At 42.3% G+C, this 23,671-nt stretch overlaps 1 protein-coding gene across 1 annotated transcript in view; it reads left to right on the top strand.

Moving 5' to 3' along the window:
• LOC128661715 (ATPase family AAA domain-containing protein 2) overlaps positions 1-23,671 on the top strand; it is a gene marked incomplete at its 5' end in the record, with an annotated part of 87,207 nt that overhangs the window by 4,416 nt on the left and 59,120 nt on the right. The window contains 1 exon segment of the mRNA XM_053715938.1: positions 20,133-20,221. Coding sequence (XP_053571913.1) covers positions 20,133-20,221 — 89 coding nt within the window.

The following is a 23,671-nucleotide window of genomic DNA, read 5'->3' as shown; positions in this document are numbered from 1 at the left end:
TGACTGTGATTAAAAAACGTTGCTCTGTAATTTTTATGTTTCAAATTTAATTATTGTTACTTTACTAATGGGAACAAACCTTTGCTAAAAGTTGTGTTGTTTTTAAGGATTGATGCTATAACTGTCTTTCAGTTCATTATTTCAACTGTCATTTAATCGTTTAGTGCTTCTTTGAGGCACAGTACGTTTTTGTTAAATAAGATTGTAACCAAGTTGCAAGTTTATTGCTAGTGTGTTAAACATGTCTGATTCAGAGGAAGATATCTGTGTCATTTGTTCCAATGCCAAGGTGGAGCCCAATAGAAATTTATGTACTAACTGTATTGATGCTACTTTAAATAAAAGCCAATCTGTACAAATTGAACAAATTTCACCAAACAGCGAGGGGAGAGTTATGCCGACTAACTCGCCTCACGTGTCAGTACCTGCATCTCCCGCCCGGGAGGTGCGTGATATTATGGCGCCTAGTACATCTGGGCGGCCATTACAGATAACATTACAAGATATGGCTACTGTTATGACTGAAGTTTTGGCTAAATTACCAGAACTAAGAGGCAAGCGTGATCACTCTGGGGTGAGAACAGAGTGCGCTGATAATACTAGGGCCATGTCTGATACTGCGTCACAGCTTGCAGAGCATGAGGACGGAGAGCTTCATTCTGTGGGTGATGGTTCTGATCCAAACAGATTGGATTCAGATATTTCAAATTTTAAATTTAAATTGGAGAACCTCCGTGTATTACTAGGGGAGGTTTTAGCGGCTCTCAATGATTGTAACACTGTTGCAATACCAGAGAAATTGTGTAGGTTGGATAAATACTTTGCGGTACCGGCGAGTACTGACGTTTTTCCTATACCTAAGAGACTAACTGAAATTGTTACTAAGGAGTGGGATAGACCCGGTGTGCCGTTCTCACCCCCTCCAATATTTAGAAAGATGTTTCCAATAGACGCCACCACACGGGACTTATGGCAAACGGTCCCTAAGGTGGAGGGAGCAGTTTCTACTTTAGCTAAGCGTACCACTATCCCGGTGGAGGATAGCTGTGCTTTTTCAGATCCAATGGATAAAAAATTAGAGGGTTACCTTAAGAAAATGTTTGTTCAACAAGGTTTTATATTGCAACCCCTTGCATGCATCGCGCCGATTACGGCTGCGGCAGCATTTTGGATTGAGTCTCTGGAAGAGAACCTTAGTTCAGCTACCCTGGACGACATTACGGACAGGCTTAGAGTCCTTAAACTAGCTAATTCATTCATTTCGGAGGCCGTAGTACATTTAACCAAACTTACGGCTAAGAATTCAGGATTCGCCATTCAGGCACGTAGGGCGCTGTGGCTAAAATCCTGGTCAGCTGATGTAACTTCTAAGTCCAAATTACTTAATATACCTTTCAAGGGGCAAACTTTATTTGGGCCCGGTTTGAAAGAAATTATCGCTGACATTACAGGAGGTAAGGGCCACGCCCTGCCTCAAGACAAAGCCAAAGCTAAGGCTAGACAGTCTAATTTTCGTCCCTTTCGGAATTTCAAAGCAGGAGCAGCATCAACTTCCACTGCACCAAAACAGGAAGGAGCTGTTGCTCGTTACAGACAAGGCTGGAAACCTAACCAGTCCTGGAACAAGGGCAAGCAGGCCAGGAAACCTGCTGCTGCCCCAAAGACAGCATGAACCGAGGGCCCCCGATCCGGGACCGGATCTAGTGGGGGGCAGACTCTCTCTCTTCGCCCAGGCTTGGGCAAGAGATGTTCAGGATCCCTGGGCGCTAGAGATCATATCTCAGGGATACCTTCTAGACTTCAAATTCTCTCCCCCAAGAGGGAGATTTCATCTGTCAAGGTTGTCAACAAACCAGATAAAGAAAGAAGCGTTTCTACGCTGTGTACAAGATCTGTTATTAATGGGAGTGATCCATCCGGTTCCGCGGTCGGAACAAGGACAAGGGTTTTACTCAAACCTGTTTGTGGTTCCCAAAAAAGAGGGAACTTTCAGGCCAATCTTGGGTTTAAAGATCCTAAACAAATTCCTAAGAGTTCCATCGTTCAAAATGGAAACTATTCGGACAATCTTACCCATGATCCAAAAGGGTCAGTACATGACCACAGTGGATTTAAAGGATGCTTACCTTCACATACCGATTCACAAAGATCATTACCGGTATCTAAGGTTTGCCTTCTTAGACAGGCATTACCAGTTTGTAGCTCTTCCATTCGGATTGGCTACGGCTCCAAGAATCTTCACAAAGGTTCTGGGTGCCCTTCTGGCGGTACTAAGACCGCGAGGAATTTCGGTAGCTCCGTACCTAGACGACATTCTGATACAAGCTTCAAGCTTTCAAACTGCCAAGTCTCATACAGAGTTAGTTCTGGCATTTCTAAGGTCGCATGGATGGAAAGTGAACGAAAAGAAGAGTTCTCTTTTTCCTCTCACAAGAGTTCCATTCTTGGGGACTCTTATAGATTCTGTAGAAATGAAGATTTATCTGACAGAAGACAGATTAACAAAGCTTCTAAATGCATGCCGTGTCCTTCATTCCATTCAACTCCCGTCAGTAGCTCAATGCATGGAGGTGATCGGCTTAATGGTAGCAGCAATGGACATAGTACCCTTTGCACGTCTACATCTCAGACCGCTGCAATTGTGCATGCTGAGTCAGTGGAATGGGGATTACTCAGACTTGTCCCCTACTCTGAATCTGGATCAAGAGACCAGAAACTCTCTTCTATGGTGGCTTTCTCGGCCACATCTGTCCAGGGGGATGCCATTCAGCAGGCCGGACTGGACAATTGTAACAACAGACGCCAGCCTACTAGGTTGGGGCGCTGTCTGGAATTCTCTGAAGGCTCAGGGACAATGGAATCAGGAGGAAAGTCTCCTGCCAATAAACATTCTGGAATTAAGAGCAGTTCTCCATGCCCTTCTGGCTTGGCCCCAGTTAAAAACTCGGGGGTTCATCAGGTTTCAGTCGGACAACATCACGACTGTAGCTTACATCAACCATCAAGGAGGGACAAGAAGCTCCCTAGCAATGATGGAAGTATCAAAGATAATTCGCTGGGCAGAGTCTCACTCTTGCCACCTGTCAGCAATCCACATCCCGGGAGTGGAGAACTGGGAGGCGGATTTCTTGAGTCGCCAGACTTTTCATCCGGGGGAGTGGGAACTTCATCCGGAGGTCTTTGCCCAAATACTTCGACGTTGGGGCAAACCAGAGATAGATCTCATGGCGTCTCGCCAGAACGCCAAACTTCCTCGCTACGGGTCCAGATCCAGGGATCCGGGAGCGGTTCTGATAGATGCCTTGACAGCACCTTGGAACTTCGGGATGGCTTATGTGTTTCCACCCTTCCCGCTGCTTCCTCGATTGATTGCCAAAATCAAACAGGAGAGAGCATCAGTGATTCTAATAGCGCCTGCATGGCCACGCAGGACTTGGTATACAGATCTAGTGGACATGTCATCCTGTCCGCCTTGGTCTCTACCTCTAAGACAGGACCTTCTGATACAGGGTCCATTCAAACATCAAAATCTAACTTCTCTGAAGCTGACTGCTTGGAAATTGAACGCTTGATTTTATCAAAACGTGGTTTTTCTGAGTCGGTTATTGATACCCTGATACAGGCTAGGAAGCCTGTTACCAGAAGGATTTACCATAAGATATGGCGTAAATACCTATACTGGTGCGAATCCAAAGGTTACTCCTGGAGTAAGGTTAGGATTCCTAGGATATTGTCCTTTCTACAAGAGGGTTTAGAAAAGGGTTTATCGGCTAGCTCATTAAAGGGACAGATCTCAGCTCTGTCCATCTTGTTACACAGGCGTCTGTCAGAAAATCCAGACGTCCAGGCCTTTTGTCAGGCTTTAGCTAGGATCAAGCCTGTGTTTAAAACTGTTGCTCCGCCATGGAGTTTAAACTTAGTTCTTAACGTTTTACAGGGTGTTCCGTTTGAACCCCTTCATTCCATTGATATAAAATTGTTATCTTGGAAAGTTCTGTTTTTAATGGCTATTTCCTCGGCTCGAAGAGTCTCTGAGTTATCAGCCTTACATTGTGATTCTCCTTATCTGATTTTTCACTCAGACAAGGTAGTTCTGCGTACTAAACCTGGGTTCTTACCTAAGGTAGTCACTAACAGGAATATCAATCAAGAGATTGTTGTTCCATCCTTGTGTCCAAATCCTTCTTCAAAGAAGGAACGTCTTCTACACAAACTGGATGTAGTTCGTGCCCTCAAGTTCTACTTGCAGGCAACTAAGGATTTTCGACAAACGTCTTCCCTGTTTGTCGTGTACTCTGGTCAGAGGAGAGGTCATAAGGCTTCGGCTACCTCTCTCTCCTTCTGGCTTCGTAGCATAATTCGTTTAGCCTATGAGACTGCTGGACAGCAGCCTCCTGAAAGAATTACAGCTCATTCTACTAGAGCTGTGGCTTCCACTTGGGCCTTTAAGAATGAGGCCTCTGTTGAACAGATTTGCAAGGCTGCAACTTGGTCTTCGCTTCATAATTTTTCCAAATTTTACAAATTTGACACTTTTGCTTCTTCGGAGGCTATTTTTGGGAGAAAGGTTCTTCAGGCAGTGGTTCCTTCTGTATAATGAGCCTGCCTATCCCTCCCGTCATCCGTGTACTTTTGCTTTGGTATTGGTATCCCAGAAGTAATGATGACCCGTGGACTGATCACACATAACAGAAGAAAACATAATTTATGCTTACCTGATAAATTCCTTTCTTCTGTTGTGTGATCAGTCCACGGCCCGCCCTGTTTTAAGGCAGGTAAATATCTTTTAAATTATACTCCAGTCACCACTTCACCCTTGGTTTCTCCTTTCTCGTTGATTCTTGGTCGAATGACTGGGAGTGACGTAGAGGGGAGGAGCTATATGCAGCTCTGCTGGGTGAATCCTCTTGCATTTCCTGTTGGGGAGGAGTTATATCCCAGAAGTAATGATGACCCGTGGACTGATCACACAACAGAAGAAAGGAATTTATCAGGTAAGCATAAATTATGTTTTTATCTAAGCGAGGGTTCTCTGATTCGGTCATTGATACCTTGATTCAGGCACGTAAGCCTGTTACTAGAAAGATTCACAATAAGATATGGCGTAAATATCTTTAATGGTGCGAATCCAAGGGCTACTCATGGAGTAGGGTTAGGATTCCCAGGATTTTATCTTTTCTCCAAGAAGGATTGGAGAAAGGGTTATCAGCAAGTTCCTTAAAGGGACAGATTTCTGCTTTGTCTATTCTGTTACACAAACATCTGGCAGATGTTCCAGATGTTCAATCTTTTTGTCAGGCTCTGACTAGAATCAGGCCTGTGTTTAGACCAATTGCTCCTCCGTGGAGTTTGAATTTAGTTCATAATGTTCTTCAAGGGGTTCCGTTTGAACCCATGCATTCCATAGATATTAAGTTGTTATCTTGGAAAGTTTTATTTTTGAATGCTATTTCTTCTGCTCGCAGAGTTTCTGAGCTTTCAGATTTACAATGTGATTCTCCTTATCTTATTTTCCATTCTGATAAGGTGGTGTTACGTACCAAACCTGGTTTCCTTCCTAAGGTTGTTTCTAATTAGAATATTAATCAGGAAATTGTTGTTTCTTCCTTGTGTCCTAATCCTTCTTCTAAGGAGCGTCTGCAACATAACTTGGACGTGGTCCGTGCCCTGAAGTTTTACTTGCAGGCGACTAAAGAATTTCGTCAATCATCTTCATTATTTGTTATTTTTCTGGAAAGCATAAGGGCCAGAAAGCCACGGTTACCTCTTTCTTTTTGGCTGAAGAGTATCATCCGTTTTGCATATGAGACTGCTGGACAGCAGCCTCCTGAAAGAACTACGGCTAATTCCACTAGGGCTGTGGCTTACTCATGGGCATTTAAAAATGATGCTTCTGTTGAACAGATTTGCAAGGCTGCAACTTGGTCGTCACTTCACACTTTTTCCAAATTTGATACTTTTGCCTCGTCTGAGGCTGTTTTTGGGAGAAAGGTTCTTCAAGCAGTGGTGCCTTCCGTTTAGATTCCTATCTTGTCCCTCCCTTTCATCCGTGTCCTATAGCTTTGGTATTGTATCCCATAAGAAAGGATGAAATCCGTGGACTCGTCATATCTTGTAAAAGAAAAGGAAATTTATGCTTACCTGATAAATTTAATTCTTTTACGATATGACGAGTCCATGGCCCGCCCTGTCATTTTCTAAGACAGGTTTTTATTTTTGTTAAACTATAGTCACCTCTGCACCTTGGCTTTTCCTTTCTCTTCCTAACTTCGGTCGAATGACTGGAGTGGGAGGGAAGGGAGGAGCTATATATACAGTTCTCCTGTGGTGCTCTTTGCCGCCTCCTGCTGACCAGGAGGCGTAATCCCATAAGTAAGGATGATATCCTTGGACTCGTCATATCGTAAAAGAAATACATTTATCATGTAAGCACAAATTTCCTTTTCTCAGATTGTTCAGCTGTGGGGTCTTCCAGACATGGATCTCATGGCCTCTCATCTAAACAAGAAACTTCCCATATACCTGTCCAGGTCCAGGGATGTTCAGGCGGAAGCAGTGGATGCGCTGACATTTCCTTGGTTTCATCATCCTGCTTACATTTTCCCGCCTCTAGTTCTTCTTCCAAGAGTGATATCCAAAATCATCCTGGAACAATTGTTTGTGTTGCTGGTGGCTCCAGCATGGCCACACAGGTTTTTGGTATGCAGATCTTGTTCGGATGTCCAGTTGCCAACCTTGGCCACTTCCGTTAAGGCCGGACCTTTTGTCTCAAGGTCCGTTTTTCTATCATTAAATTTGAAGGTATGGAAATTGAACGCTTAGTACTAAGTCATAGAGGTTTCTCAGTGATTAATACTATGTTACAAGCTCGTAAATCTGTCTCTAGGAAGATTTATTATCGAGTTTGGAAGACCTACATTTCCTGGTGTTCTTCTCATAAATTCTCTTGTCATACTTTTAGAATTCCTAGAATTCTACAGTTTCTTCAGGATGGTTCGGATAAGGGTTTGTCTGCAAGTTCCTTGAAGGGACAAATCTCTGCTCTTTCTGTTTTATTTCACAGAAAGATTGCTAAAATTCCTGATATTCACTGTTTTGTACAGGCTTTAGTTCGTATTAGGCCCGTCATTAAATCAATTTCTCCTCCTTGTAGTCTTAATTTGGTTTTGAAGGTGTTACAAGCCCCTCCGTTTGAGCCTATGCATTTCTTGGAAAGTGTTGTTCCTTTTGGCCATCTCTTCTGCTAGAAGAGTTTCTGAGCTATCTGCTCTTTGTTGTGAATCTCCTTTTCTGATTTTTCATCAGGATAAGGCGGTTTTGCGGACTTCATTTAAATTTTTGCCTAAAGTTGTGAATTCTAACAACATTAGTAGAGAAATTGTTGTCCCTTCCTTGTGTCTTAATCCTAAGAATTTTTTGGAAAGATCCTTACATTCTTTGGATGTGGTGAGAGCTTTGAAATATTATGTTAAAGCTACTAAAGATTTCAGGAAGACTTCTAGTCTATTTGTTATATTTTCTGGTCCTAGGAAAGGTCAGAGGGCCTCTGCTATTTCCTTGGCTTCTTGGTTAAAGCTTTTGATTCATCAATCTTATTTGGAGTCGGGTCAAGCCCCGCCTCAGAGAATTACTGCTCATTCTACTAGATCAGTCTCCACTTCGTGGGCTTTTAAGAATGAAGCCTCAGTTGATCAGATTTGCAAAGCAGCAACTTGGTCCTCTTTGCATACATTTACTAAATTCTACCATTTTGATGTATTTGCTTCTTCAGAAGCAGTTTTTGGTAGAAAAGTTCTTCAGGCGGCTGTTTCAGTTTGATCCTTCTGCTGATGTTTTAAGTTTTTCTTTTCATTATGAGAATAACTTATATTTTGGGTTGTGGATTATTTTTCAAGAGAGAATGGCTGTTTATTTTTATCCCTCCCTCTCTAGTGACTCTTGCGTGGAGTTACACATCTTGGGTATTGATATCCCATATGTCACTAGCTCATGGACTCTTGCCAATTACATGAAAGAAAACATAATTTATGTAAGAATTTACCTGATTAATTTCTTTCATATTAGCAAGAGTCCATGAGGCCCACCCTTTTTATGGTGGTTATGATTTTTTTGTATAAAGCACAATTATTTCCAAATTCCTTTGTGTATGCTTTTTACTCCTTGCTTTATCACCCCACTTCTTGGCTATTTGTTAAACTGAATTGTGGGTGTGGTGAGGGGTGTATTTATAGGCATTTTGAGGTTTGGGAAACTTTGCCCCTCCTGGTAGGATTGTATATCCCATACGTCACTAGCTCATGGACTCTTGCCAATATGAAAGAAATGCATTTATCAGGTAAAGTCTTACATAAATTATGTATTTGTCACTAGGTGATGGAGATTGGCACTTTCTATTATTTTAGCTGCATCTTTTTATGGGACATATATATCCTTTATTTAGGGTATTTTCTGGCAGAGGGCAGACATTGTATACATGAGACAGGGAGACTAAGGGGTTAAAAGCTTTTTATTGGGAATAAAGTGTATCCATTTATTTTGTAGCTTATGTGTTGTGGATTACGATGTTGACAACCTTGATTGTGTGGGCTTATTTTAATCTTCCCGGGTATCACTCTATGGGGGTTCCTTTTTTTTCTCCTGCACAGAAATGGGCGCTTTTACTCTGCTACGCTGTTTCTGGTAGGATATGTCATGTGACTTCCACTCTTCCGCATTTAGTAAGCTTAGCAGATTCACTGATAGACTTTTCTGTTTCCTTCATTCCGGGCTTAGTGTCGGTCGCAAGGGCAGATGGAGAGTGTTTGGATCGGCTGGGGTATTTTCTGCTTTATTTGCTTATGCAGAGTGTTTGTTGCGAGGTCAGGTAAGACACCTCAGTTCGGTTGAGGTGCAGAGGTCCTGTCTTAGGAATTTTTTAGCTGAAAGTTTTTTGTTTGTTTTTTTAAGCGTGAGGGTCACAGCTTGCTCTGTTTGCTTATTTTCTCACTCTGTTAATTAAAGTGACTGTATCAACTTTAATTTATAATTAATTTTTTAAATGTTTTATTATTATTATGGACATGGATCAAGACTCTTGTCTTTTTATAATTGTCTGTTATGCCTTAAAGAACAAATTGTTTTGCCTATGCAATTATGTGCTACATGCTTAGCTAGAACTCTTGAATTTAAAGTTAAATTGTTGCCTTCTGAGCTCAGTCTCTCAGGATAATGCTGTTCAGGCAATGCCACAGCTTTCTCCTCAAACGTCCCAAGCTTCAATGGTGTTACATGGTGGTGGTTCCTCTCATCCTCCTGAAAGGAGTATATTTGCCTGCAGCTTTTGCTACTCGGATAACTTCTGCGGCATTATCTGCTTTTCCTGTTTTAGGGAAACGCAAGAGGGAGACTTAACATTTATCAGATGCTAAGGTGTCTGCTAATACGCAGGTTGTCCCTCCTCATAAATCTGATGGGGAGGATACCTTGATAGCTTCTGAGGTTGATCTCCGATTCAAACAGCAACTCCTTTGCCTGATACTGAAGAAGTTAACTTCAGATTTAAGCTTGAACACCTTTGTGTCCTGTATATCTGGTGCAGTATATTTCCCTTCAATGTTCTAATCGTAGGTTTTCTTTTTTCTAGCCATAATGTAAATATTAGCTTTCTTGCCAGCAAAATAATAATTGTCACAAATCTTTTTTCTTTCTTTTTGATTTCTTTCGGTAGGTTAAAGATCATAATGTTACTTAGCTCAAACTTTAGTTTTATCTTAATAATCTTAGATAGAAATAGAGACTTGGCACCAAAATTGCCGAATTTTTGGACATAACCAAATATAGTGTATTAAATCAGGTGTTATTTTATTACATTTTATGCATATTGGGTCAATGCTATTGTCCCATTTTGCCCTCCTTGTAGGCGTTATATAGTCAAAATGAAGAAGTCTTATATTTGATTCTCTTATTCCCATATCCAAAGTCGAATATTTAACAGTTTTAATACAATTGAGGACCATATCTTCCCTTATGTGTATATCTATTTCTTTGTCCCACTTCACTGCTATTTCCCTTAGGCACATTTTGGATTCCTTTCTGATGACTTGACCTCAGTTGTCTTTTTAGCCCAGTTTATCAGATTCCAGTCGGACAACATCACCTCAGTGGCTTACATCAACCACCAGAGGGGAACCCTGAGTTCCTTAGCCATGAAGGAGGTGGCTCAGCTTATTCAGTGGGCGGAAGTTCACAATTCTTGCCTATCTGCTATCCACATTTTAGGAATGGACAATTGGAAGGCAGATTTTCTGAGTAGACAGACATTTCATCCTGGAGAGTGGGCTCTCCATCCGGAGGTGTTCTCCAGGTTAAACCTCAGATGGGGGGTGCCAGAGTTGGATGTGATGTCATCTCGGCAGAACGCCAAACTTCCAAGATACGGTTCAAGGTCAAGCTATCTGCAAGCCGCTCTGATAGATGTTCTGGCGGTTCCTTGGGTTTTCGGTCTAGCATACGTTTCCTCCGTTTGCGCTCCTTCCACGAGTCATTGTTTGTATTAAACAGGAGAGAGCGTTGGTAATTCTAATAGCTCCTGCATGGCCTCGCAGGATCTGGTATGCAGACCTAGTGAAAAAGTCATCTCTGCCACCTTGGAAAGAGCTTCTAGTTCAGGGTCCTTTCCTCCATTCAAATCTAGTTTCTCTGAAGCTGACTGCTTGGAGATTGAACGCTTAGTTCTGGCTATGCGTGGGTTTTCTGAGTTGGTCTTTATAACTATGTTGCAGGCTTGCAATCCTGTAACTCGTAAGATTTACCATAAGGTATGGCGTAAATACCTTTTTATTGGTCTGATTTTAAAAGGCTTCTCTTGGAGTAGGGTCAGGATTCCTAGAATTTTGTCTTTTCACCAGGATGGTCTAGAGAAACGTTTGTCAGTCAGTTCTTTGAAAGGTCAAATTTCTGCTTCATAAGTGATGTGCCAGATGTTTGTTCCATTTGGCAGGCCTTGGTTAGAATCAGGCCTGTGTTTAAGACCTGTTTCTCCTCCTTGGAGCCTTATCCTTGTTCTTAAAGTTTTGCAGCAGGCTCTGTTTGAGCCAATGCATTCCATAGAATTATTAGTTATTTTGGAAGTTTTTGTTTCTTGTAGCTATCTCTTCTGCTCAGAGTTTCTGAACTCTCGGCTTTGCAGTGCGATTCACCTTACCTTATTTTTCATGCGGATAAGGCAGTTCTTCATACTAAATTGGGTTTTCTCCCAAAGGTGGTTTCGGTTAGGAATATTGATCAGGAGATTGTTTTTCTTCTGTTATGTGTGATCAGTCCACGGGTCATCATTACTTCTGGGATATTATCTGCTCCCCTACAGGAAGTGCAAGAGGATTCACCCAGCAGAGTTGCTATATAGCTCCTCCCCTCTACGTCACCTCCAGTCATTCTCTTGCACCCAAAGACTAGATAGGAGGTGTGAGAGGACTATGGTGATTATACTTAGTTTTTATAACTTCAATCAAAAGTTTGTTATTTTACAATAGCACCGGAGCGTGTTATTACTTCTCTGGCAGAGTTTGAAGAAGAATCTACCAGAGTTTTTCTTATGATTTTAACCGGAGTAGTTAAGATCATATTGCTGTTTCTCGGCCATCTGAGGGAGGTAAAAGCTTCAGATCAGGGGACAGCGGGCAGTTGAATCTGCATTGAGGTATGTAGCAGTTTTTATTTTCTGAATGGAATTGATGAGAAAATCCTGCTATACCGTTATAATGACATGTATGTATACTCTACACTTCAGTATTCTGGGGATGGTATTTCTCCAACATAGGTGTGTCCGGTCCACGGCGTCATCCTTACTTGTGGGATATTCTCCTCCCCAACAGGAAATGGCAAAGAGCCCAGCAAAGCTGGTCACATGATCCCTCCTAGGCTCCGCCTACCCCAGTCATTCTCTTTGCCGTTGTACAGGCAACATCTCCACGGAGATGGCTTAGAGTTTTTTAGTGTTTAACTGTAGTTTTTATTATTCAATCAAGAGTTTGTTATTTTAAAATAGTGCTGGTATGTACTATTTACTCAGAAACAGAAAAGAGATGAAGATTTCTGTTTGTATGAGGAAAATGATTTTAGCACCGTAACTAAAATCCATGGCTGTTCCACACAGGACTGTTGAGAGCAATTAACTTCAGTTGGGGGAACAGTGTGCAGTCTCTTACTGCTTGAGGTATGACACATTCTAACAAGACGATGTAATGCTGGAAGCTGTCATTTTCCCTATGGGATCCGGTAAGCCATGTTTATTAAGATAGTAAATAAGGCTTCACAAGGGCTTATTAAGACTGTAGACTTTTTCTGGGCTAAATCGATTCATTATTAACACATATTTAGCCTTGAGGAATCATTTATTCTGGGTATTTTGATATGATTATATCGGCAGGCACTGTTTTTGACACCTTATTCTTTAGGGGCTTTCCCTAATCATAGTCAGAGCCTCATTTTCGCGCCGGTATGGCGCACTTGTTTTTGAGGACAGCATGGCATGCAGCTGCATGTGTGTGGAGCTCTGATACATAGAAAAGTCTTTCTGAAGGCATCATTTGGTATCGTATTCCCCTTTGGGCTTGGTTGGGTCTCAGCAAAGCAGATTCCAGGGACTGTAAAGGGGTTAAATATAAAAACGGCTCCGGTTCCGTTATTTTAAGGGTTAAAGCTTCCAAATTTGGTGTGCAATACTTTTAAGGCTTTAAGACACTGTGGTGAAATTTTGGTGAATTTTGAACAATTCCTTCATACTTTTTCGCAATTGCAGTAATAAAGTGTGTTTAGTTTAAAATTTAAAGTGACAGTAACGGTTTTATTTTAAAACGTTTTTTGTGCTTTGTTATCAAGTTTATGCCTGTTTATCATGTCTGAACTACCAGATAGATTGTGTTCTGACTGTGGGGAAACCAAGGTTCCTTCTCATTTAACTATATGTATTTTATGTCATAAAAAAATTTTAGTAAAAATGATGCCCAAGATGATTCCTCAAGTGAGGGGAGTAAGCATGGTACTGCATCATCCCCTCCTTCGTCTACACCAGTCTTGCCCATACAGGAGGCCCCTAGTACATCTAGTGCGCCAATACTCCTTACTATGCAACATTTAACGGCTGTAATGGATAATTCTATCAAAAACATTTTAGCCAATATGCCCACTTATCAGTGAAAGCGCGACTGCTCTGTTTTAGAAAATTCTGTAGAGCATGAGAACGCTGATGATATGGTTTCTGAAGGGCCCCTACACCAGTCTGAGGGGGCCAGGGAGGTTTTGTCTGAGGGAGAAATTTCAGATTCAGGAAACATTTCTCAACAAGCTGAACCTGATGTGATTACTTTTAAATTTAAGTTGGAACATCTCCGCGCTCTGCTTAAGGAGGTGTTATCCAATTTGGATGATTGTGATTATCTGGTCATTCCAGAACCACTATGTAAAATGGAAAAGTTCTTAGAGGCCCCGGGGCCCCCCGAAGCTTTTCCTATATCCAAGCGGGTGGCGTACATTGTTAGTAAAGAATGGGACAGGCCCGGTATACCTTTAGTACCTCCCCCCATATTTATAAAATTGTTTTCCTATAGTCGACCCCAGAAAGGACTGATGGCAGACAGTCCCCAAGGTCGAGGGGGCGGTTTCTACTCTACACAAGCGCGCCACTATACCCATAGAAGATAGTTGTGCTTTCCAAGATCCTATGGATAAAAAATTAGAAGGTCTGCTAAAGATGTTTGTTCAGCAAGGTTCCCTTCTACAACCAATTGCATGCATTGTCCCTGTCACTGCAGCCGCGTGTTTCTAGTTTGATGAGCTAGGAAAGGCGATTATTAGTAATTCTTCTTCTTATGAGGAGATTATGGACAGAATTCGTGCTCTTAAATTGGCTAATTCTTTCACCCTAAACGCCACCTTGCAATTGGCTAGGTTAGCGGCGAAAAAATTCTGGGTTTGCTATTGTGGCGCAGAGCGCTTTGGTTAAAATCTTGGGCAGCGGATGCGTCTTCCAAGAACAAATTGCTTGACATTCCTTTCAAGGGGAAAACACTCTTTGGCCCTGACTTGAAAGAGATTATCTCTGATATCACTGGGGGCAAGGGCCACGCCCTTCCTCAGGATAGGTCTTTTCAAGACCAAAAATAAACCTAAGTTTCGTCCCTTTCGCAGAAACGGATCAGCCCCAAGGGCTACGTCCTCTAAGCAGGAAGGTAATACTTCTCAAGCCAATCCAGCCTGGAGACCTATGCAAGGCTGGAACAAAGGAAAGCAGGCCAGGAAACCTGCCACTGCTACCAAGACAGCATGAAATGCGGGCCCCCGATCCGGGACCGGATCTGGTGGGGGGCAGACTCTCTCTCTTCGCTCAGGCTGGGGCAAGAGATGTTCTGGATCCTTGGGCGCTAGAAATAGTCTCCCAAGGTTATTCTCTGGAGTTCAAGGGGCTTCCTCCAAGGGGGAGGTTCCACAGGTCTCAGTTGTCTTCAGACCACATAAGAAGACAGGCATTCTTACATTGGGTAGAAGACCTGCTAAAAATGGGAGTGATTCATCCTGCTCCATTAGGAGACCAAGGGATGGGGTTCTACTCCAATCTGTTCATAGTTCCCAAAAAAGAGGGAACGTTCAGACCAATCTTAGATCTCAAGATCTTGAACAAGTTTCTCAAGGTTCCATCGTTCAAGATGGAAACCATTCGAACACTCCTTCCTTCCATCCAGGAAGGTCAATTCATGACCAAGGTGGATTTCAAGGATGCGTATCTACATATTCCTATCCACAAGGAACATCATCGGTTCCTAAGGTTTGAATTCCTGGACAAGCATTTCCAGTTCGTGGCGTTTTCTTTCGGATTAGCCACTGCTCCTAGGATTTTCTCATAGGTACTAGGGTCCCTTCTGGCGGTGCTAAGACCAAGGGGCATTGCTGTAGTACCTTACTTGGACGACATTCTGATTCGAGCGTCGTCCCTTCCTCAAGTAAAGGCTCACACGGACATTGTCCTGGCCTTTCTCAGATCTCACGGATGGAAAGTGAACGTGGAAAAGAGTTCTCTATCTCCGTCAACGAGGGTTCCCTTCTTGGGAACTATAATAGACTCCTTAGAAATGAGGATTTTTCTGACAGAAGCCAGAAAAACAAAACTTCTAGACTCTTGTCGGATACTTCATTCCGTTCCTCTTCCTTCCATAGCGCAGTGCATGGAAGTGATAGGTTTGATGGTAGCGGCAATGGACATAGTTCCTTTTGTGCGCATTCATCTAAGACCATTACAACTGTTCATGCTCAGTCAGTGGAATGGGGACTATTCAGACTTGTCTCCGAAGATACAAGTAAATCAGAGGACCAGAGACTCATTCCGTTGGTGGCTGTCCCTGGACAACCTGTCACAAGGGATGACCTTCCGCAGACCAGAGTGGGTCATTGTCACGACCGACGCCAGTCTGATGGGCTGGGGCGCGGTCTGGGGATCCCTGAAAGCTCAGGGTCTTTGGTCTCGGGTAGAATCTCTTCTACCGATAAATATTCTGGAACTGAGAGCGATATTCAATGCTCTCAAAGCTTGGCCTCAGCTAGCGAGGGCCAAGTTCATACATCAACCATCAGGGGGGAACAAGGAGTTCCCTAGCGATGGAAGAAGTGACCAAAATCATTCTATGGGCGGAGTCTCACTCCTGCCACCTGTCTGCTATCCACATCCCAGGAGTGGAAAATTGGGAAGCGGATTTTCTGAGTCGTCAGACATTGCATCCGGGGGAGTGGGAACTCCATCCGGAAATCTTTGCCCAAGTCACTCAACCGTGGGGCATTCCAGACATGGATCTGATGGCCTCTCGTCAGAACTTCAGAGTTCCTTACTACGGGTACAGATCCAGGGATCCCAAGGCGGCTCTAGTGGATGCACTAGTAGCACCTTGGACCTTCAAACTAGCTTATGTGTTCCCGCCGTTTCCTCTCATCCCCAGGCTGGTAGCCAGGATCAATCAGGAGAGGGCGTCAGTGATTTTGATAGCTCCTGCGTGGCCACGCAGGACTTGGTATGCAGATCTGGTGAATATGTCATCGGCTCCACCATGGAAACTACCTTTGAGATGAGACCTTCTTGTTCTAGGTCCGTTCGACCCACTCCAGCTGACTGCTTGGAGATTGAACGCTTGATCTTATCAAAGCGAGGGTTCTCAGATTCTGTTATTAATACTCTTGTTCAGGCCTGAAAGCCTGTAACCAGAAAAATTACCACATAATTTGGTATATCTGTTGGTGTGAATCTGCAGGATTCCCTTGGGACAAGGTTAAGATTCCTAAGAGTCTATCCTTCCTTCGAGAAGGATTGGAAAAAGGATTATCTGCAAGTTCCTTGATGGGACAGATTTCTGCCTTGTCTGTGTTACTTCACAAAAAGCTGGCAGCTGTGCCAGATGTTCTAGCCTTTGTTCAGGCTCTGGTTAGAATCAAGCCTGTTTACAAAATTTTGACTCCTCCTTGGAGTCTCAACCTAGTTCTTTCAGTTCTTTAGGGGGTTCCGTTTGAACCCTTACATTCCGTTGATATTAAGTTATTATCTTGGAAAGTTTTGTTTTTGGTTGCAATTTCTTCTGCTAGAAGAGTTTCAGAATTATCTGCTCTGCAGTGTTCTTCTCCTTATCTGGTGTTCCATGCAGATAAGGTGGTTTTGCGTACTAAACCTGGTTTTCTTCCAAAAGTTGTTTCTAACAAAGACATTAACCAGGAGATAGTTGTGCCTTCTTTGTGTCCTAATCCAGTTTCAAAGAAGGAACGTTTGTTGCACAACTTGGATGTAGTTCGTGCTCTCAAATTTTACTTAGCAGCTACTAAGGATTTCAGACAAACTTTGTCTTTGTTTGTTGTTTATTCTGGTAAACGGAGAGGTCAAAAAGCAACTTCTACCTCTCTCTCCTTCTGGATTAAAAGCATTATCCGATTGGCTTATGAGACTGCCGGACGGCAGCCTCCTGAAAGAATCACAGCTCACTCCACTAGGGCTGTGGCTTCCACATGGGCCTTCAAGAACGAGGCTTCTGTTGATCAGATATGTAAGGCAGCGACTTGGTCTTCACTGCACACTTTTTCTAAATTTTACAAATTTGATACTTTTGCTTCTTCTGAGGCTATTTTTGGGAGAAAGGTTTTGCAAGCCGTGGTGCCTTCCATTTAGGTGACCTGATTTGCTCCCTCCCTTCATCCGTGTCCTAAAGCTTTGGTATTGGTTCCCACAAGTAAGGATGACGCCGTGGACCGGACACACCTATGTTGGAGAAAACAGAATTTATGTTTACCTGATAAATTACTTTCTCCAACGGTGTGTCCGGTCCACGGCCCGCCCTGGTTTTTTTAATCAGGTCTGATAATTTATTTTCTTTAACTACAGTCACCACGGTAACATATGGTTTCTCCTATGCAAATATTCCTCCTTAACGTCGGTCGAATGACTGGGGTAGGCGGAGCCTAGGAGGGATCATGTGACCAGCTTTGCTGGGCTCTTTGCCATTTCCTGTTGGGGAGGAGAATATCCCACAAGTAAGGATGACGCCGTGGACCGGACACACCGTTGGAGAAAGTAATTTATCAGGTAAACATAAATTCTGTTTTCACCGGAATTACTCTGTAAATGTACATTAAACCTTTTAATAGGTATTTAATTCATGTTAAACGTTTTTGCTGGAATGTAGAATCGTTTGCATTTCTGAGGTACTGAGTGAATAAATATTTGGGCATTATTTTTCCACTTGGCAGTTTTGCTTGTTTTGATTATGACAGTTTCGTTTCTCTCTCACTGCTGTGTGTGAGGGGGAGGGGCCGTTTTTTAGGGTCCATTCAATCATCAAAGTCTAACTTCTCTGAAGCTGACTGCTTGGAAATTGAACGCTTGATTTTATCAAAACGTGGTTTTTCTGAGTCGGTTATTGATACCCTGATACAGGCTAGGAAGCCTGTTACCAGAAAGATTTACCATAAAATATGGCGTAAATACCTATACTGGTGTGAATCCAAAGATTACTCCTGGAGTAAGGTTAGGATTCCTAGGATATTGTCTTTTCTACAAGAAGGTTTAGAAAAGGGTTTATCAGCTAGTTCATTAAAGGGACAGATTTCAGCTCTGTCCATCTTGTTACACAGGCGTCTGTCAGAAAATTCAGACATCCAGGCCTTTTGTCAGGCTTTAGCTAGGATCAAGCCTGTGTTTAAAACTGTTGCTCCGCCATGGAGTTTAAACTTAGTTCTTAACGTTTTACAGGGTGTTCCGTTTGAACCCCTTCATTCCATTGATATAAAATTGTTATCTTGGAAAGTTCTATTTTTAATGGCTATTTCCTCGGCTCGAAGAGTCTCTGAGTTATCAGCCCTACATTGTGATTCTCCTTATCTGATCTTTCACTCAGACAAGGTAGTTCTGCGTACTAAACCTGGGTTCTTACCTAAGGTAGTCACTAACAGAAATATCAATCAAGAGATTGTTGTTCCATCCTTGTGTCCAAATCCTTCTTCAAAGAAGGAACGTCTTCTACACAATCTGGATGTAGTTCGTGCCCTCAAGTTCTACTTGCAGGCGACTAAAGATTTTCGCCAAACTTCTTCCCTGTTTGTCGTTTATTCTGGACAGAGGAGAGGTCAAAAAGCTTCTGCTACCTCTCTCTCTTTTTGGCTTCGTAGCATAATACGTTTAGCCTATGAGACTGCTGGACAGCAGCCTCCTGAAAGAATTACAGCTCATTCCACTAGAGCTGTGGCTTCCACTTGGGCCTTTAAGAATGAGGCCTCTGTTGAACAGATTTGCAAGGCTGCAACTTGGTCTTCGCTTCATACTTTTTCCAAATTTTACAAATTTGACACTTTTGCTTCTTCGGAGGCTATTTTTGGGAGAAAGGTTCTTCAGGCAGTGGTTCCTTCTGTATAATGAGCCTGCCTATCCCTCCCGTCATCCGTGTACTTTTGCTTTGGTATTGGTATCCCAGAAGTAATGATGACCCGTGGACTGATCACACATAACAGAAGAAAACATAATTTATGCTTACCTTATAAATTCCTTTCTTCTGTTGTGTGATCAGTCCACGGCCCGCCCTGTTTTTTAAGGCAGGTACATATTTTTTAAATTATAATTCAGTCACCACTACACCCTTGGTTTCTCCTTTCTCGTTGGTCTTTGGTCGAATGACTGGAGGTGACGTAGAGGGGAGGAGCTATATAGCAACTCTGCTGGGTGAATCCTCTTGCACTTCCTGTAGGGGAGCAGATAATATCCCAGAAGTAATGATGACCCGTGGACTGATCACACAACAGAAGAAAGGAATTTATCAGGTAAGCATAAATTATGTTTTTCTCTTTGTCCCAATCCTCCTCCTCATAAGGAACGTTTGTTGCACAACTTGGATGTTGTGGGTGCTCTAAAATTTTATCTACAGGTGACTAAGGATTTTCGCCAATCTTCTGCCCTGTTTGTTTTTATGGTAAGCGCAAGGGTCAGAAGGATTCTGTTGCTTCTCTTTCCTTCTGGTTGAGAAGTATGATTCGTTTGGCTTATGAGACTGCTTATCAGCAGCCTCCTGAGAGAATTAAAGCTCATTCCACTAGGGCTGTCTCCTCTTCTTGGCCTTTCAAAAATTTAAGCTTCTGGGGAACAGATTTGCAAGGCTGCAACTTGGTCTTCTTTGCATACTTTTTCCAAATTTGATACTTTCGCCTCGGCTGAGGCTGCTTTTGGGAGAAAAGTTCTTCAAGCGGTAGTACCTTTTGTTTAGTTCTGCCTGTCTTGTTCTCCCTCCCTATTCATTCTGTGTCTTCTAGCTTGGGTTTTGGTTCCCACTAGTAATTGAATGACGTCATGGATTTTCCATATCTTAGGAAAGAAAATAAAATTTATGCTTACCTGATGCATTTCTTTCTTTCCAGATATGCAGAGTCCACGACCCCTCCCTTATTTCAGACCGTTTTGTTATTGACTAAACCTCAGGCACCTCTGCACCTTTGCTGTGATTTACTGTTGTGCTCTTTGCCGCCTCCTGCTGGCCAGGAGTGATATTCCCCACTAGTAGTTGAATGATGTTGTGGACTCTCCATATCCGGAAAGAAATTTATCAGGTAAGCATACATTTTTTTTTTTTTTTTTTTGGTTTTAGGCCTATCAGATGCGACCATCAATTATTTTCTTCGATGAAATTGATGGCTTGGCTCCTGTAAGATCCAGCAGACAAGATCAAATTCACAGGTGAGCTCTTTGTTTTATATACATATTTACATACATGGAAACAGGAGAGAAAGGGTTACTAGCCTGCCTCATAGATATTCATGTATGAATTGTGTAACAACCATTTTTGATTAAAGTGAAAGTCAATCCTTACGTTTATGAAACACTAGGATTGACCATTGAAACAAATAAAGGGGACTTTCATTCATGAAATATAACTTACTTCATGCCGAAAGCTCCTTTGTTTCAAGCGTTTCACCTCTTAGCCAATAGCTGTGCAGTAAATCCGTCTTGTCTCTCCCTGTGGCGCCTGATTTCCAGAACGCTATTTGCTAAGAGGTGAAAACGTCGCCTCTTAGCAAAACAGCATTCTACCGTGGGCTGCCTTAGCTACTCAGAACGGCGAACGCTTGAAACAAGCTTTCGACATGAAGTATGTTATGCTTCATGAATGCAAGTCCCCTTTTTATTTGTTTCATTGGTCAATCCTAGCGTTTCACAAACGCTAGTATTGGCTTTCACTTTAACAGTTTGCAAAAGGGTTTCCAGAGCTCATCAGGGGCCAAGCCCCAAAAGTGCAGTTAATGAGAAAAGGGCTTAAAGGAACATATGAAACACAAACCTTTTCTTTCATGATTCAGATGGAGCATGCCATTTTAAACAACTTTCTTATTTACTTCTATTAAATATTTTGTTTGAAAGCAGGGAAAGCTCAGGAGAGTGCACATGTCTGGAGCTCTATATGGCAGCAATTTTATAAGCATGTTATTCATTAGCAAGGGCACTAAATGGCAGCACTATTTCCTGCCATTTAGTGCTCCAGATGTATCTTTTCATCAAAGGAGAAAGTTGGAAACCATTTTTCTTTCTAATGACATGGTGAGTCCACGGATCATCTATTTACTATTGGGAATATCACTCCTGCCCAGCAGGATGCGGCAAAGAGCGCCACAACAAAGCTGTTAAATATCACCTCCCTTCCCTCCAACCCCAGTCATTCTCTTTGCCTACGTTAGAGCAAGGAAGTGGTAAAGTTTAGGTGTTAGAAAGAAGATTCTTCAAGCAAGATTTTATTATTTTTAAGTAGTACAAGATTGTACTGGTTTGTCCTAGGGTGTAGCCGTAGTCCATATCAGTCTGTTCAATAGAGCAGTGGTGGCTTTCAAGCAATGGGCACTTGTATATAATCGTCGCTGCGCCTCCTATATATTTAATGCTGCCCTAACTTCAAAAGCCTGAATAAGATTACTCATTCTTTACGTTTTTTCCACAGGTCCATGTGAGGGAACATGCCTCTCAAACCTAGTGAGTTGCTCTGCTGCCGGGCAGATTTCTAAAGGTAAGTGCTAACTTTTTATTTTTATGGGAACGTATAAATAATAAAAGATGTCACTTTAAAAGTACTACTGGGACAAAATACAGGTGGCCTTCTGTTTACGCCGGTTCAATTTGCGCCGTTTCAGAATAACAACCTTTTTTTTCCAGTCATGTGACTGCTATTGAAAAGCTTTGGAAAGCAAAGTGCACTAATTAAAATAGCCAATAGGTGAAGCTGTCCGCTTGTTTTGCAGCAAGGTTATGCAACTTAACAGCCTTAAATTGATCTGTGTACACAGCAGACATTATCTATCGAGCGACAAGATTTACCTGCCACTTCCCTATTATCTTCCTGTCCAGCTGCTTGAGGTGAGGGTACCTAACTGCTTATTAATCACTGCAGATTGAAATGCATAGAATAGGTGCAGACCCAATATTATCTAACATGCTAACAATGCAGAGAACTGATTGCAGAAAAATGCAAGTAAAAAACGTTTTTGTTCATTAAACTTAGTTTGATGATGATGCAGTCTGTTGTGTGATTATATAAATAGGTGCTGTTAGCAAATGTTTTTGTTCATTAAACTTAGTTTGATGATGATACAATCTATATTATTAGGTTTATAATGCTGTTTAGCTTTTAAAGTTTTCATTTCAAAGCTTTAAAAATAATGTAGTAGGTGTTACTTATGACAATTTTGAGAGGTACCTGGAACCTAACTCCCTCAATTCCCATTGACTTACATTATAAACTAGGTTTCAATTTACAACAGTTTCGATTTACGACCATTCCTCCTGGAACCTAACCCCGGCATAAACTGATGGCTACCTGTACATCTTCCTATGACTTAGGAAGTCATTTTATTATGGGCAGTAATGGCAGGCACTGGGGACGAGGAGATCAGGCTCAGACATGGTGTTTTTACTTTTTTTAATATCCGACGGCTTTGCAATACATTTGGCCGAACGGGAGGTTAATCTTGTAACGCCCACGATGGGAGGGGTTAGCTGAGGCAGCAAATTTTGATGCGTGCCTTTCTTTTCCATACACTTCCTGTGTTCTGGAGCAGAGAAGCTTTGTCACATATAGTAATAGTGTTGCGGTTACCGGACTTCAATTGACAGAAAATAGAAGTTGAGTCCGGTTCATCTAGCATAATATTCACTCCGGTTTCAGTCAGGCCGGTAAGCACCTCAGCAAAGCTAAGCTGAGGCGTAGAGGTTGTCCAGAATGTTTTTTTTTTGTAATACCTTATTTTGTTGCAGAAAAATAAAGCAGTTTCATTTTAAAATTTAAAGAAACAGTAACATTTGTTTTGTTGGGTATTTTCTAAATAAAATATCAGTTTATCTATTCTGTTTTTTGGGGAATAAAGATGGACCAAGAGGCCCTGCAAGATGTTACATGTTCTTTGTTTTGATGCTAATGTGGAACCACCAATCCCTTTCTATTCCTCATGTATTGAGAGAACTTTACAGTTCAGGGATAGACTTTTTTTTCTGAGCCAACATTGTCTAGGGCGTATGCTGTTCAGGAGTCTTCTAACAATGTACAAGATATGCCGCAGCTTACTCCTCAAATGTCCCAAAATTTATCGTCCACACGTCCAGTGCCCTGCTCTTCCTCTCTTACTCCACCTGGAGTTACATTGCAAGACATCGCTTCCCTCATGTCCTCTGCGGTTTCTGATGCGTTGTCTGCTTTTCCCATGCTGCAGGGAAAGCGCAAGAGGAAATGTAAACAATCAGTTGGTAAGGTTGCTGACACATTTGTGGGTATTCCGAATGCCCCCTCCCAGAAATCTGAGGAGGAAGATACTTCGGTAGCATCTGAGGGTGAAATCTCAGACAGTGTAATTCCTACTGCTGATACTTTAGTTGCATCCTTCAGGTTTAAGCTAGAACACCTCAGCTGGGTCTCTCTAAAGGCTCAGGGGAAATCCATAAACATTCTGGAGCTGAGAGCAATTTTCAATGCTCTTCTGGCCTGGCCTCGGTTAGCTTCGGCCCGGTTTAGCAGGTTCCAGTCTGACAACATAACTTCAGTGGCTTACATCAACCATCAGGGGGGAACTCTGAGTTAACCAAGATAATTCAGTGGGTGGAGTCCCACAACTGCTGCCTGTCGGCGATCCACATCCCAGGAGTGGACAA

Source organism: Bombina bombina, chromosome 5 (genome assembly GCF_027579735.1).
Source record: "Bombina bombina isolate aBomBom1 chromosome 5, aBomBom1.pri, whole genome shotgun sequence".
Taxonomy (NCBI): Eukaryota; Metazoa; Chordata; class Amphibia; order Anura; family Bombinatoridae; genus Bombina; species Bombina bombina.
The sequence above is the reverse complement of the archived record's forward strand: the minus strand, read 5'-3'. Positions and strand labels throughout refer to the sequence as shown.